We start from the raw sequence: 14,657 nt of genomic DNA on the forward strand, positions 1-14,657 counted from the left end.
AGACGGATCAGAATGCAAAAACACACAACAAACATGAACACACGATTATATTTTTGATTTTTAATTTTTAATTTTTTGGTGATTAAATTTTGACGTGCACAAAAAATACACTTCTAATTGTGATTTCTACAATTTTCAACAGTCCTTTCTCTAAAACCCAAATCTGGTTAGACAATGCTCAATTCCAATAGAAAAGATAATCAACCACACAAGCTTTCAAGAAAATAACTTCACAAATCAGAATTCTTTCAAAAGGCATACAAGTTTCAAATATTGTGCAAACACAATCCAAACTCCACTAATGATATGACAAATTCAAAAAGCAATCACATCTACAACACAAGTTTAATAAAGCAATCGGGTTCTAGCCAAACAGATGAAGATGAAAATTGTCCAATTCAGACAACAAACACGCTCCTGCAATTTCAATCATCACAAGATAAGAAGTGCAGTCTAAACTTGTCACCAGAGAACTATGGGTCATGAAGAGTAGCGATGATACACTCGAACAACAACAATAACACACACCCAATGGTTCATTAATGAGCTTGAAGCAAATAAGCTTCAAGTTTCTAATGTCAGCGACCGTCACCATTGGCTACCTCAGTCAGCGACGATAGCGCCACCGACGCTCCCTCTCTGTTACCTTCTTCCCCGGCGATACAGCCCCACCGGCCCTCTCAGGTAAATTTCTCTCTCTTTCTCTCACTCACCCTCGCTTTCTTCTTCTTCCTCCTCATTTTCCTTTTTGTCCGGCAAGCGCGGTGGGGTCCGACCTGACGGTCATACCCCCCTCGTCTTCTTCTCCTTCTTTGTCCTCTGTCTTCTTCCTCTTCGTCTCCTCCGACAAGGGCTCGGCCCCTGTTGCTCGGGTTTTTTTGGTAGGTAGGGGGCGAAGCCCCCTGTCTCTGTGATCTTCTGGCAGCTAGGGGGACTCTGTCCTCTGCCTCTTTGTTTTCGTCAGGTAGGGGGCGGAGCCCCCTGCTTCTGTGAATTTCTGTCATGCAAGGGGGCTCTGCCCCTGCCTTTGTATGTCTCTGTCAGGCAGGGGGGCTCCGCCCCTGCCTCTGTGATCTTTTGCACAGGCAAGGGAGGGCACTTTTCCTCTCCCCTTTGCCTCGATGTTTTCCGGCAGAGGCCAAACACTATTGCCTAGGCTCTTATGGGCCGACAGAGGCCTAGCCCCTGTCGCCTCCCGTTTCTCCTTATTGGCAAGTCAGCAGGGGCCAAGCCCTTACCCCTGTCTGTCTTTTGGCCGATCAGCAGGGGCTAAGCCCCTGCAGGTCAACGGCTGCCAGGCCCCTGCCACTTTCGACCTGCCCGATGGGTCGACAAGGGCCAAGCTCCTGCCGCCCTCAGCATTTCCAGTGCGCAGGTAGGGGAAGCCCCTGCCTCTACCTCTTTTTGGGGTATTCGTGCAGGGGCGGGCTGGGTCCGGCAGCAGGATTCCCTTGCCTCCCTGTTGCCTGCGGGCAAGTCCAGGTTCTATTACTTGTTTATTTTTCTTTTGAATCTTAACTTTTAATATAACAATTATTCTTCACAACTTGTGCAACGGAGCACGCTCATGCCCCGCGGCTCAAGTCCGTCGTCACCTACACTCGTAGGTGCTCACAGCCTCGCAAACCTCTAAGGTAGGGGCAAGTTGTGCAAAAAGACTCTAAACGAACAAAATGAATAAATATGGAAAATCCAAGGACAGTTACTCCTCTGCATTTACTTTCCTGTTGTTGTCATGCTTTAAATGCCTAGACGTACTTTTGTGTTTACTTTTTAACACTTATTTTTTGTCTTTACATTCCACACTTACTATCCGCATTATAATTATCCATTTCATGTTTGTCTATCTTTACTTTTCTGCATATACTTCATGCATTTACTTTCCGCACTTTTGTATCCATGTTCCCTTGCTTCTTTCTGTGTTGTCACGCCTGGGGTGAAGCCTTGCCCCTTGAGACTCTGCTTAGGCAAGCCTTGCAGAGTATGCGGTTGCGCGTATTGATTTTTGCTCTTTTCGAAAAGACACAAAATTGAGTATCAATGCATCAATCTCGAGAAGGAGTTTTTCCTCTGTACAGGTTTCCAGCCTTCTTGAGTGGACAGTGGCATAGTTATGCTAGCCTTTTCTCTGTATTCTACTGGACACAGCTAGCTTCGCCCGAGTCGAGTTGCTTGGGGCAAAATGTGTGGATCCGCAGTGATCCTGAGTTTGTACATTACGTTTGTTGTAAAGACTCAACATGGATTTACTTATGCGAATTTTGTGTTGGGTAATCTTTTGAGAAACCCATGCTTACCATCATAGTTGTGCCCTTTGACAGGGACATTATAGTGTACTACAATGTGTAGCTCAAGAGGTCGATGAAACCTCGAAGCATGCACTTAGCCCATTTGCTGAAACACAAAAAAGTGATGTTGTGTCTAACAGACCAGAGCATGTAGAATGGGGTGACGGTAAAGAAACCCCCTGTCATGCTCATTCGCCTCCTACGGTTCATTAAGAGAGATGATAGATGGTACAAAAACTCTGATGGACAAGTCAGTAACGACCACCCCACAGGCAAATGACTTGGCTTCTCCAGTCATCGGAGTTAGGGGAAAGGGACTACTATAATTATCTTAGGTGGTAGTTTCTAGGCACTTCTGCAAAAGTTGGATGCATCCATAAGCCACGAATGCCTTTGAGGAATTCTCTCTTGGCCACAGGCTGTCCTCTTAGGAGCGGACTCAGTCAGCTATCCGAGGTATAATAAAATACATAGCATAATAAACCCTCAGACTGGTCTTAGCTGTGTCTACGTTTTGCGTCTGTGCGTACCTACAAGCCAGATAATATCGAAACTAAGAATATTTTGTTCACACTACTGCTTGGTTGTACACTTGGAGATGCATATATTGCTTGCAGTGTTTAATGTTACCTTTGACAGTTACTCTGCTTTGCTTAGCTACTCTCTGCTTGTAGAATTACTTGTTCATAGACAATTGCATGCGTAGTTGATTTACCACTAAGTTCTACAATTGCTTATCATGTGTATGCTTTGTTTCAGCTTTTGTTCTTTACTATCTTTCTTTGCGCACCTATCAGTTTTTCGTGAAACTGATCCATTTTATGGGCAGGTAACGAATAGGTGCTTCTGACGATCGATGGCACGATGCAGCATAGCTTGAAATCTCACACACTTTCTACCAGCTCTCTTTTGACTTTTTTTTCTTGTACTTTTTCTCATGGGGGTGAACCCCTCCTTAATTTATACAAACTAAAAAATTCAAACAAATATATACAAACTTTTTGGCCCACCAACCGTTTGCTAATGTGTTTTTGCTGGTTTTCACGCTAACGTGCTCAGAATTTGTCAACTTGTTCTTCTTTCAACAAAAAATTTGCTTTCGCTGACTTTTGAAACCGAAAACTTTGAGTTTTGAAAGATTTTCTCTAAACATTTTCAAAGGTTTAAGAGTTGAAAATTTTGGGGCATTACATACCCAAAGTTAAGCTTAACATATACTAGACCTATTCGGATCCATAGAATCTGGCACCTATAAAAAATAAAATAAAACAAATAAAACAAAACAAAAAAATACAAAATGTTTTTTTTTAGTAATTCCAAAAGTCATAAAAATGGAACCACATATCAAAATTAATTTTCTAAGATGGATGAAACAAAAATCTCAAAAAAATAAATCATATAAAATGACCAATTTTTTTTTAAGATCCATTTGGACCCAAACGGGTTAAATTAGGCTTGGATCTTTTGGGATAAGATTTTCCGGATCATGTCTTCAAAGACGGATCACTCGCCTGCTCCTTAATAAAATCTGAATGCTTTGGATGTTCAGATTTGTAGAGCAAAAATGCCAGCATATTGTAGAAACCAGTATGACCATAATGATTCTTGCCTCTTTACCACTGTATTTCTGGGGTGATGCATTTCACGTTGCAGTTTATTTAATTAACAGAATGCTATCAAAAAATCTAAAGTTTAAATCCCCATATGAAATATTTGTTGATCGGGTACCAAATTATACATTTTTTCACACATTTGGCTGCACATGCTATCTGTATATGCTACCTTATAGAGATCATAAGCTGCAACCCAGGGCTAAAGGGCATGTGTTCCTTGGCTACAGAAGCCAATATAAGGGATATATCTGTTATGAACCCTTGACAAGAAAAACTTTTATTCCATGACATGTGAAGTTCGATGAATTGGCATTTCTTTTTTGGTGGGAGACAAACACCCTTCTGATGAACAAGTTACTAAATGAATCAATAAGTGTGAGGATTAATCAAGTTCAAACAAGGCAAAACCCAATAGTGAGACTCCCCTTCCCACCATTACAATCATCTTATGACATGCCTACAGTGCTACCAGCCTCACCACCTCAAGATCGACTCATAGTGTTATCAGCTCCTCAAATACTGATCACGTCAATTTATAACAGCCTAACCAAACTCATCACACCTTCATTCTAAATGATCAAATCTCCAATTTTGAGCCCTCTCCAAAAATTAAATCTTTTACCCATTCAACCCGTTAAACGAACCCAGCATTTGGTTACCAGATCCGTGGATGGGACTCTCAAACCAAGACTTCCCTTCTCCATGAAACATTCCTTTTCTGCTACCCTTGTTCATAGGCTGGTCTATGAAACCAAACCTATTATGACAATCTTTGGAAGAAGAAAAATGAAAGCCTTGTACAAAATATGAGGCTATGCTTATAAAGTTGAAGAGTCTATTAGAAGAATTGATGCAACAAGGATTCATCCAACCAAGTGTGTCATCATGGAGAGCACTCATTTTATTTGTAAAGAAGAAAGATGAATCATTATGGTTGTGCATCGACTATAGGATGCTCAATCAGGCAACCATAAAAAATAAATATTCGTTGCTTTGAATTGAAGATCTATTCGATCAACTCCGAAAAGCGAAAGTATTCTCTAAGATTGACTTCAGGTATCATAAAAAAAACTTGAACTATATAATGCCTTCACACATGGTCATCTACAAGAGACTATTTACATGTCACAACCTCAGGTTTCTTGGATATTACATTTAACATTTATCTTATGTTTGCAAGCTTAAAAAAGCTATTTATGAACTCAAACAAGCCGTATTAAACATCTATCATATGTTTATAAGCTTAAAAAGGCTATTTATAGACTCAAACAAGCCTTGATGGCATGGTTTGAAAGGTTGAATTCATTTCTCCAATAATTGGGATTTTTTGAATCTAAATCTAAACATCTCTATGGTCCTAACAACGTAAAACTCTGAAGGCTTGCCCCTTGCCACTTAGAAGCCACCATGTTTCGGCTTGCGTAGGAGGTGACATTCATGGGATCTTAACCTAGACCACCTGCCTAGCAGCCTAAGCCCCATCCCACTCAACCAAACCCTTTGGGTGGTCAATAAAATGCTAAGAACTTTCATTTTCTCTCTTTTAGAGAGAAAGCTGAGGTTAGACGGACTTCTACCAGTTATACAACTAATACCATTAGGATTCGAACTTGCATCGTCCCAACTCAGGGTGACTTGCACTAACTGCTCCTGCCAGACAAGCTGAGTCCCAGTTGGTAAAGAGTAATGTGCCCTGTCACCCGCCACACATGGGCAGGCCTCTTCTTTTCGTGGAAGAGTACAACTGTACAACCAGCTTCAATCTTGCGGCAAGAAACGGCACGGCGTGTAGGTTTTCAACTCATGACGTCTAGTCAACTTGGTGACATTCACAAGCAGCCCCTTCAAAATGGGTCACCCATGGCCCAGGTTCCCATCTAGTCTGGACAAGTCTTTTTTAAACAGAACAAAAGAATAAAGAACTGTTGCATTTTAGCCAGAGGCAGGTTCTCATTGTAAGAGTGAAAAGGGAGGGAGTTATGTTGAACCAGGGGAACTAAAAGACCAAACACATTGGTACATTAAAAGTTGATTAAGCAATTAATGAATTACAATTTAAAAAATTAAGGAATGGGATCCTAAAATACACAGTGGGACCAAGATTTTAACACCCACAAGGAAACGTCCAAGGGTCAATCCCTTAGGATCCAAGATCCAACGGTTTCATATGAAAAGACCACCAACCCAGATGCTAGCATCTGGACAGGACAAGAGCAAATTGGAATAAGTCTATCCTGTGTTGCTGCTGCTGTTCATAAGATACCATTTTCACTTATATCTGACAAACATTTCCCTTTTCTCTCTCTCTCTCTCTCTCTCTAACAAGTAAACACAATTCTTTCCTCATCCTGCAAATAAATCTATGCCCTCCAAAGCAACACCAGACAGACCCTAAAATGCACAGTGGGACCAAGATTTTAACACCCACAAAGAAACGTCCAAGGATCAATCCCTTAGGATCCAAGATCCAACGGTTTCATATGAAAAGACCACCAACCCAGATGCTAGAATTTGCACAGGACAAGAGCAAATTGGAATAGGAGTCTATCCTGAAGACCAACCCAGATGCTAGCATCTGCACAGGACAAGAGCAAATTGCAATATGAGTCCATTGCTGTTGCTGCTGCTGCTCATAAGATGCCATTTTCACTCATATCTGCCAAACATTTTCCTTCTCTCTCTAACAATTTAACTATGAGCACTCCAAATCTATAACAAATAAAAAAGGGAAAATTACAAGGGAGGTGAGCTTCTCAGTTCTGCAAATCTCTCTCTCTCTCTCTCTCTCTCTCTCTCTCTCTCTCAGCCAATGGATCTAGAACCAGAGGAGCTGGGGTACCTCGGCCCCCTAGCCATCCTAACCCAGGCCGTAGCCATCGGCCGCTCCTCCCCCAAGCACTTCTCCGCCATCACGCTCGTCCTCGTCTTCCCCCTCTCCTTCGCCATCCTCGCCCACTCCCTTATCACCCACCCCCTCGTCGTCCAGCTCCACCGCTACAACAACTCCTCCTCCTCCTCCCCCCTCGCCGCCCTCCTCGTCTTCCAATCCCTCTACCTCCTCTTCCTCTTCTCCTTCTCCCTCCTCTCCACAGGCGCCGTCGTCTACAGCGTCGCCTGCATCTACACCTCCAAGTCAATCTCCTTCTCCGCCCTCCTCTCCGCGATCCCACGCCTCCTCAAACCCCTCTTCCACACCTTCCTCTGGGTCTTCTTCTTCATGTTCCTCTACTACGCCGCCTTCCTCCTCTCCCTCCTCCTGGCCCTCATCTTTACATCCACCGGCTCCGACGCCGACGACGATGACAGCGCCTCCCTCGCCCTCGTCCTCGTCGTCTTCCTCCTCGGCATCGTCTTCGGGTTTCTCCACATCTACATCTCCGCGATTTGGCACCTCGCCAGCGTTGTTTCCGTCCTCGAGGACGCCTACGGGTTGGCGGCCATGAGGAAGAGCAGGGAATTGTTGAGGGGGAAGATGGGTCTGGCCGGAATGCTGGTGTTCGTCTACCTGCTGGCCTGTGCAGCGATCGGGGCGGCGTTCAGCAACGTCGTCGTGCGCGGGAGGGGCGATTTGAGCTTCGGGGCGAAGTTTCTGGTGGGGTTTGTGCTTGTGGGCCTTCTTGTTCTGGTGAATTTGGTAGGGTTGCTGGTCCAGAGTGTGTTTTACTATGTGTGCAAGGCTTACCATCATCAGGGAATTGATAAATCTGCGTTGTATGACCATCTTGGGGGTTATCTTGGCGAGTATGTGCCCCTGAAGAGCAGCATTCAGATGGAGAGTTTGGAGTAGCAACCAACAACGGATGTTGTAATGGCACACTATCCCTGTTCTTTGTTTTATCTTCTGGTGGGTGGTGTTTGTGCAATTGTTCTTTCTACCTTTTTGTTCTTTCTTTCTGTGGGCGAATTCGAATGGATGATTAATGGTGTATGTTCTATAGATAATGAGGAATTTGTAATCGGTGAAATGGTGTATGTTATGTTATCCATTATCTATTGGAAAGAACTAATTGGGATGGTTCTGTGTGCATATGGGGGTTCTGAATGGGTGGGAAGGATTGTAGGTTTTCAAACTTTTTCATTACATTGTTGAATAGTTTGTTTCCTTTATTAGTTTATATGCCATTCTGTTTCAACTCCAAAGGGACTTCTTTCGTTGATTCATATTGGACCACCATGAATAGATGCAGAATAAGACATAACAATGATGAAAAATGCTGAGAAAGATAGAAGAAATGGTATTGAGAGAAGTGAGTGTACTGCACGAGCATTTTAATGCTTTAAATCATTAATAGAACAGCTAATTTTATGTAAAAGAGTTGGTCTGAGTAAGTGAATTTACCAGATGCTGGATATGCAACTTTTTTTCATTAATCTGACAGCAATTAAACTGGCTCAACAATGAAAGAGAGGAAGTTAATAACAAAGAGAATGTGGGAATTTGACCAGAAAAGGATTTGAAAATGTAGCCAAAGGTGATTCCTGGGTCATCATCTTTTGCCCCCTTTCCCATATTCTATTGCGATTGAGTTTTCTTTGATGCTACCTCCTTTCACTTCACAATCTCCTTAAACGCCATGCCACCATGATTGTTGCTGTTTCTGCTGCTCCACCACTGCTACTAAATAATAGCAACATCACCAATACTAATTGTCAACTATCATTTATGTTTTAGCTTCAATTCTCTTGTCATTTACCTTTGCAATGATCTCTGTCAGAAAGTTGTAATTATTCAACTGAATATAGAAGTATACATGCTTTTACATGCATGAGTCCTGATGATCCTACATGAAATTTCATCCTAAGAATTTTAAGATGCTCAACAAATACTTTTATTTGATTCTTCTGGGTTAACCCTGGCTGCCCTTGCACTTCTTTTTCCCTTTTATTTTTTATTTTTTGATTTTCTCTTCATGAAAGATATTTTCACGAACAAGAATTAAAAAAAGCCCACCATGCCCGTATCAATGCTGCCATAAATAGACATATTATATGATATGCTGTGTCACAGTGTACCCTACTTTGCTCCAGTATGCTGTCTCATATGCCATTCTTACTGGAAACTAGACAATAATGTGTTTCACCTTTTAGCCATATCCATGGGACATGGCTGTTATGTATGGTACTTTATGTGCTTTTATTTCTAGGTTGTGTTCTCAGTGGTGTTCTCCAATCAATATGTTTTAAGTGTACACTGTGATAGCATTCTCACATCCTTTGCTTGGGAAGAAACGGTATTGTTCCAGTGGTATAAGTCTTATCGCACACCAGCACCTGTAACCATGTGATGTAGTTTATATGGTACCTTGAGTTTCTAATGTTTAATGTTGTTAGCCTTTACTTAATTATCATTTGGCAACTGTTGACAATTTTCAATGCTCTCTTTAGTATGGAAGCAAAGTGAAAAGCAGTTCTGACACAAGTTGGATCTTGGTATCGCTGATGATTCAGGTGATGCATTGATGTGCGCAAAAAGGTCTACTTAGTCAGGTTTCTATGTCACTCACTGTCACCGATATCGCCGATATTTTGAAAATATTGCGATATTATCGGCAATTTCAAGGTTTCTGATAATATTGGGAATATATCACAATATTTTCATAATATCAGAAAATAAAAATATTGTGATATTTTTGAGTTTTTTTATTTTAAATTTGCATTTCTTTTTTTTTTTTTTATATTTTAAAACCTTTAAAACATGTTTTGTTATATTTTTGAAAGAAAAATAATACAAAACTTATTATTTTCTTAGGTTTTTTGTTGTTATTTATATTTTTTCAATTTTTTAAACTCTCAAAATTTTTCTGAGATTTATCAACTTTTGAAAATCTCTCCGAGAAATTACCTTTAACGATTCAGGTGACTATGATGTCAGTATTGCAATATTTACAATAAATATTTCATAGCCTTTGGCATGTAAACAGAATGAATCCAGGTCGGAGGCCTGATTGTAGTTTGGCCTGACAGATAGGATTCAGCTGTGACTTTGTTGGGTGGTATATAACCAGATTCATGCCAAGTTAATGGCATGCTGACCTGATCTATCTCCGTTTTAGAATTGGATGTTAAATTTGGTGGATAGTACTATATTTAAAATTTGTATGCATATCATGTGAAATCTTTTATGGCCTTGTTATACATGCTTGCACATATCGATAAAGTGTTATACATTAGAATGGTAAACTTATGCTGTTTAGATTAATACATTAAATTAATTAGGAAATTAGAAATACTTTTTTTAATATTTCTGGTATTTGAAAAGAGAGGGTTGGTTCTATCTTATTTGAAAAGGGATGAGAGGGGAGAGAAAGAGTGAAGGATATTCAAGGAAGCCACCATGAGCCTAGTTGAGAAGGTTTTGGGTCCCATGGAGATTCATTGCAACCTTGTATTTCCTAGATCTTTATGACTTTTTAGGTCATGTTCTTTCTGCAATGAAACCAAAAATAATACAAAGATTGCCTCTAAGGGCTATAAGAATGCACAAACACAAAGAGACCAATCTCTCAAAAGAGATATACAAGCACAATCAAAAGGGTTACTTAGGGCTTGTTTGATGGTTTGTCCAAGATTGGACGAAATGAAAGAACAAAACAGACAGAACACAGGTTTAGTATGTTCAGTAACAATTGTACCAAGTCCAATGTTTGTTTCGATTGTACACAGAAGTTGTGTTCCAAAGTCTAACGTTTGTTAGATCCATTGTGCGGGCTGCATGGACACACATGGATAATGGGTCGGATAACTTCGTTTTAAATCGTACAACTCGATCCACTGTGTTTTAATATGTTTATTATGGATTTTAACTTAGGATATGGATCTCGAATTGGATCTAAATATCATTTTTTTAAAATTTGAGTAACTTGAGAAAAATTAATAATTGATATTTTTTTAATATATAAATGCTTTAATCAATGTCATATTAGATCTAATTATAAAAATTTATCAAAACATTATGGATTTTAGCCCCGAATATGGATCTCAAACTGGATCCAAGTACCAAAACATGTTTAAATTTTGGGTAATTTGAGAAAAAATAAGAATTCATAGTTTTTATTTACAAATGTAAAAACCCATAAATAAATCATAAAACCTTAAAATGCAAGAAAATAAATCATAAATAAACCAAAAAATCTTAAACTACAAGAAAAACAAACCATAAAATTAAATTAAAAAACCCTAATTCACACCTTAATCAAAGAAAAAAAATAACCTAATAAAATACAAGAAAAACCCTAATCAAATTAGCTATAAAAAGCCTTAATTACAAAAATTTGATTCAAAACCCTAATCAAAGAAAATCTAAGAAAAAATCTAATCAAATTAAGTATAAAAAGCCCTAATTTAAAAAAATTGATTCAAAACTTTAATAATAAAATAAAATAAAAAAACCCTAATCAAATTAACTATAAAAAGCCTTAATTTAAGAAATTTGATTCAAAGCTCTAATAAAATAAAATCAAAGAAAAAACCCTAATAAAATCAAAGAAAAACTCTAATCAAAGCCCTAGAGCCCTAATCAAAGAGAGAGAGAGAGAGTGTGGGCCGGTGTTTTTCCCATATTATGGACACGGCGGACCCCGTTCCGTGCATCCACCGCGTCTAACATTTGTTACTACCCATGTTCTTTTTTATTTTTCGTCCCGCACGATGCACCATCAAACAACCCCTTATGGACCTAATACACTCACACAATGGAAATACCACGCACACACTTTTAGTGAGCAACAATGTAAAAAATATAAAATTGTATTAACAATAATATGCCTAGAAAGCATTACAAACTCAATGGGGGATGACCCCTTACATAGACAAAGGAGAAGACACAAGGAGCTAGTCCAACTAGTTGTTGGACTAGCCCCAACGGCTAGTTGAGCTGTCCCTTATCTAGCTAATACAAAAAGTAAAAAATAAGAAAAGAAGTTTTACAAAATAGCCTCCACTAGGCCAACCCTATTATCACTGGAAATGACTAAAATATCCCTGATAGTTATTTCCTATTACTTAAATTATATATATATAGATAGATAGAGAGAGAGAGAGAGAGAGAGTAATGGGTCTGTGCTAAACCCATTTGGTGCTAAACTGCGTGCTAAATGGGGTTTTCAGCTTCTCCGGTGCTTTTTATGTGGTTCTGGCCCTATAAATGTGTTGGGCATGGTCGATTTACTAAGAATCCACACTTGGATCATGTGTTTTTGATGAAAATATGATCTTTGGAGCCTAAAAAATTTACAAAGATTTTGGACCGTTGATTTTTTGAACTTTATAAAAACCCACCCATGTGTTGGAATCAAATGCTTGAAGAGCTGATCCCTATAAAATCAAGTCCATAGATCACATCTGTACGGTCAGAATTTAAAAATAAAATGAAAAAAGCCTGAAAAAGCTATTTAACACGTGGTTTAGCACCAAATGGGTTTAACACCGACCCATTACTCTCTCTCTCTCTCTCTCTATATATATATATATATATATATATATATAATGTGTGTGTGTGTGTAAACTCTTTCCTCCTCAATCTCGAGAACCAACCAATCTTGTTGCTCCCATTTCCTTCTCTCTCTCTCCCTCTGTATTGTTCAATTGAAATATCATTTTAGGCTTCTCTTTTCTCTGCAGAAAATTATTTAAATTTAATTTTTTGTTTCTTGATTTCTAATCATTTCTGCATAATAAGTCTGTTGGTCTAAATAATGAATTTCTTTTGTTCTGATCAACTTTAGGGTACCCCATTCTCGCAGGTTAGTGCATCTATCCGAGTGATCCAGAAAATGCAAAAAACTCACTTTTTTGCTTTCTTCTACACCTACGGCTGGAAACCAGAGCCCTTGTTTTCTACTTAATAGCAGTTCAAGTCTTGGCTGACTTGGCCGAGTTTTGTTAAGTTCCAAGTTATTCAATAATTTGAACCAGTGATTGGCCGAATCGAGCCGAGTCAACTGAGTCATCGAGTTGACTTGATGAGTTTTCAAACAATTCAAGTAGGTCATGATTGAGCTCCTTGAAAGACATGCAAATAAATTATTTTTTCTTCATCTCGCAATATATCCATATGTCATGTGCAAATAATTTGTTTAAAATGATCAAATATATTGTTTTGCTGTATATGTCTTTGTTTTATATATTTAACTTCTTTTGCATGAAGAATGCTTATTATTTTTGGTGAAAAACAGTCTAATTTCTTCACTTTCCAATATGTTCCTTGTTTTACTTCTGTTTGTCTCACCTTTAATCCAAGAGTTTTTTCCGATTGCAGAAGCTTTACTAGGAAAAGTCTATTGGTGATCTTATTTGGAATTGAGTTCATTAATTTATCGTGTCTGGGCTGCTAACGCAATGTCTACCAATGATTCATGGAAAATCAGCTGTGACAACCTTGGTTTTCTGTGGGGATTCTCATATCTTGCCTCCTTCAGTGTTAGACCCTGTGGTAGTTTCCTTATCTATATAAGGTTCTCCTGCTGATTTTCTATGTACTGTAAATTTGAGCCGTTTGAGATGCAAATGCGACATGTTTCTGTTTGCAGCATTTGTTTCAACTTGATGATTGCAAACACTGTACCAAATCTTCTGATTCCCTTTCTGGAAAGGATTCCTGAAGTTCTTATTTGGAACCTGTAGTTCTTTGATCCCAAAATATGAGTCACTGAAGTCACTTTTCCTCAATTTTATCAATATGCTGTGAATCTTAAGGATGAGGCTCTTAGTTTTATGGGACAACATAGCATCCCTCCTAGACCAAAGACAGACAGGCAATAGGTGTTTGGCATGCATTAGATCAGGATGCATCTTAGCAAACTAAGGTGGCTTGGTTGATATATCTAAGTTGAAATCACTGGGATCTGGATTATAAATCTATTCTAAGCAAAATAAATTGAAAACAGATATGGCCGTTTGAGATTTAATGTTAGCCTGTTCCATATAGTGTGCTTTGTCCCTCAGTTTACTGGCACTGCAGTGATCTATGAGCTTTTCCAAAGCTTCATATTTGTCTGAGTGTACATGCAAGAGAAGCCTAGATTTCTTATCTTGATTTGTTGCACTTGATGATGAGGTTTCCTGTCTCTAGGGTTGCAAATGAGTCGGATCCTGGAAGAGGAATTTGCAAAATTTGGCTGTCCTGGATCCGACCTGACCCCAATGTATTTTGGGATCCAAAACCCAACCTGTTTGCATCCCTACCTGTATCATATCTTGTCCAGCTCCTACTTATACGACATGAACCCATAAAGACAAGGTTTTCAATTGTATTAGATAATGCTGCAGTCTCCAAGTCTGTAGAAGATCCAGTTGAGATTCTTGATGTTTATTTTTTTGAAAGGCAAGCTGGGGTTAGGCAGACCCCTACCAGTTATACAACTATACCATTGGGTTTTGAACCTGCAACGTCCCAACGCAAGGTGATGTGCACTAGCTGCTCCTACCATAAGTGGCCCTCCCGTTGGTGAGATTCTTGATGGTTTTACTCCCAATCCCTTCACTTAGATATTCTCAGCTAAAGAGAAAAAGGAGGTCAACCAAGTCAAGATTCTGAGTTTGCTGCTCATTATATAATATGTAGTAAACTGTGGGACTCACCTTAGACTTGGCGAGCCAGCTGATTCTACAGTGAGATCCCAAATGGCGGTGTCTCTTGGGCTCAATCTGGGTCAACTTCGCCGAGACGGACAAATCCTGAGCCAATAAAAACTATTGATCCATGTAACCTGTTAAATTGACCATTGGTTCCAAATTAAAGTTTTCAGATTCTGTAATG

The 14,657-nt window shown here is 39.4% G+C and overlaps 1 protein-coding gene across 1 annotated transcript; it reads left to right on the forward strand.

Moving 5' to 3' along the window:
* The first annotated feature begins 6,710 nt into the window (after positions 1 to 6,710).
* On the forward strand, positions 6,711 to 7,688 carry LOC149844733 (uncharacterized). Its single transcript, XM_089986116.1, has one exon. It carries the CDS (start codon positions 6,711 to 6,713, stop codon positions 7,686 to 7,688), a length of 978 nt encoding a protein of 325 aa, XP_089842242.1.
* The last annotated feature ends 6,969 nt before the right edge of the window (positions 7,689 to 14,657 follow it).

This window comes from Nuphar pumila, chromosome 2 (genome assembly GCF_984573655.1).
Source record: "Nuphar pumila chromosome 2, dmNupPumi1.hap1.1, whole genome shotgun sequence".
Classification (NCBI taxonomy): Eukaryota; Viridiplantae; Streptophyta; class Magnoliopsida; order Nymphaeales; family Nymphaeaceae; genus Nuphar; species Nuphar pumila.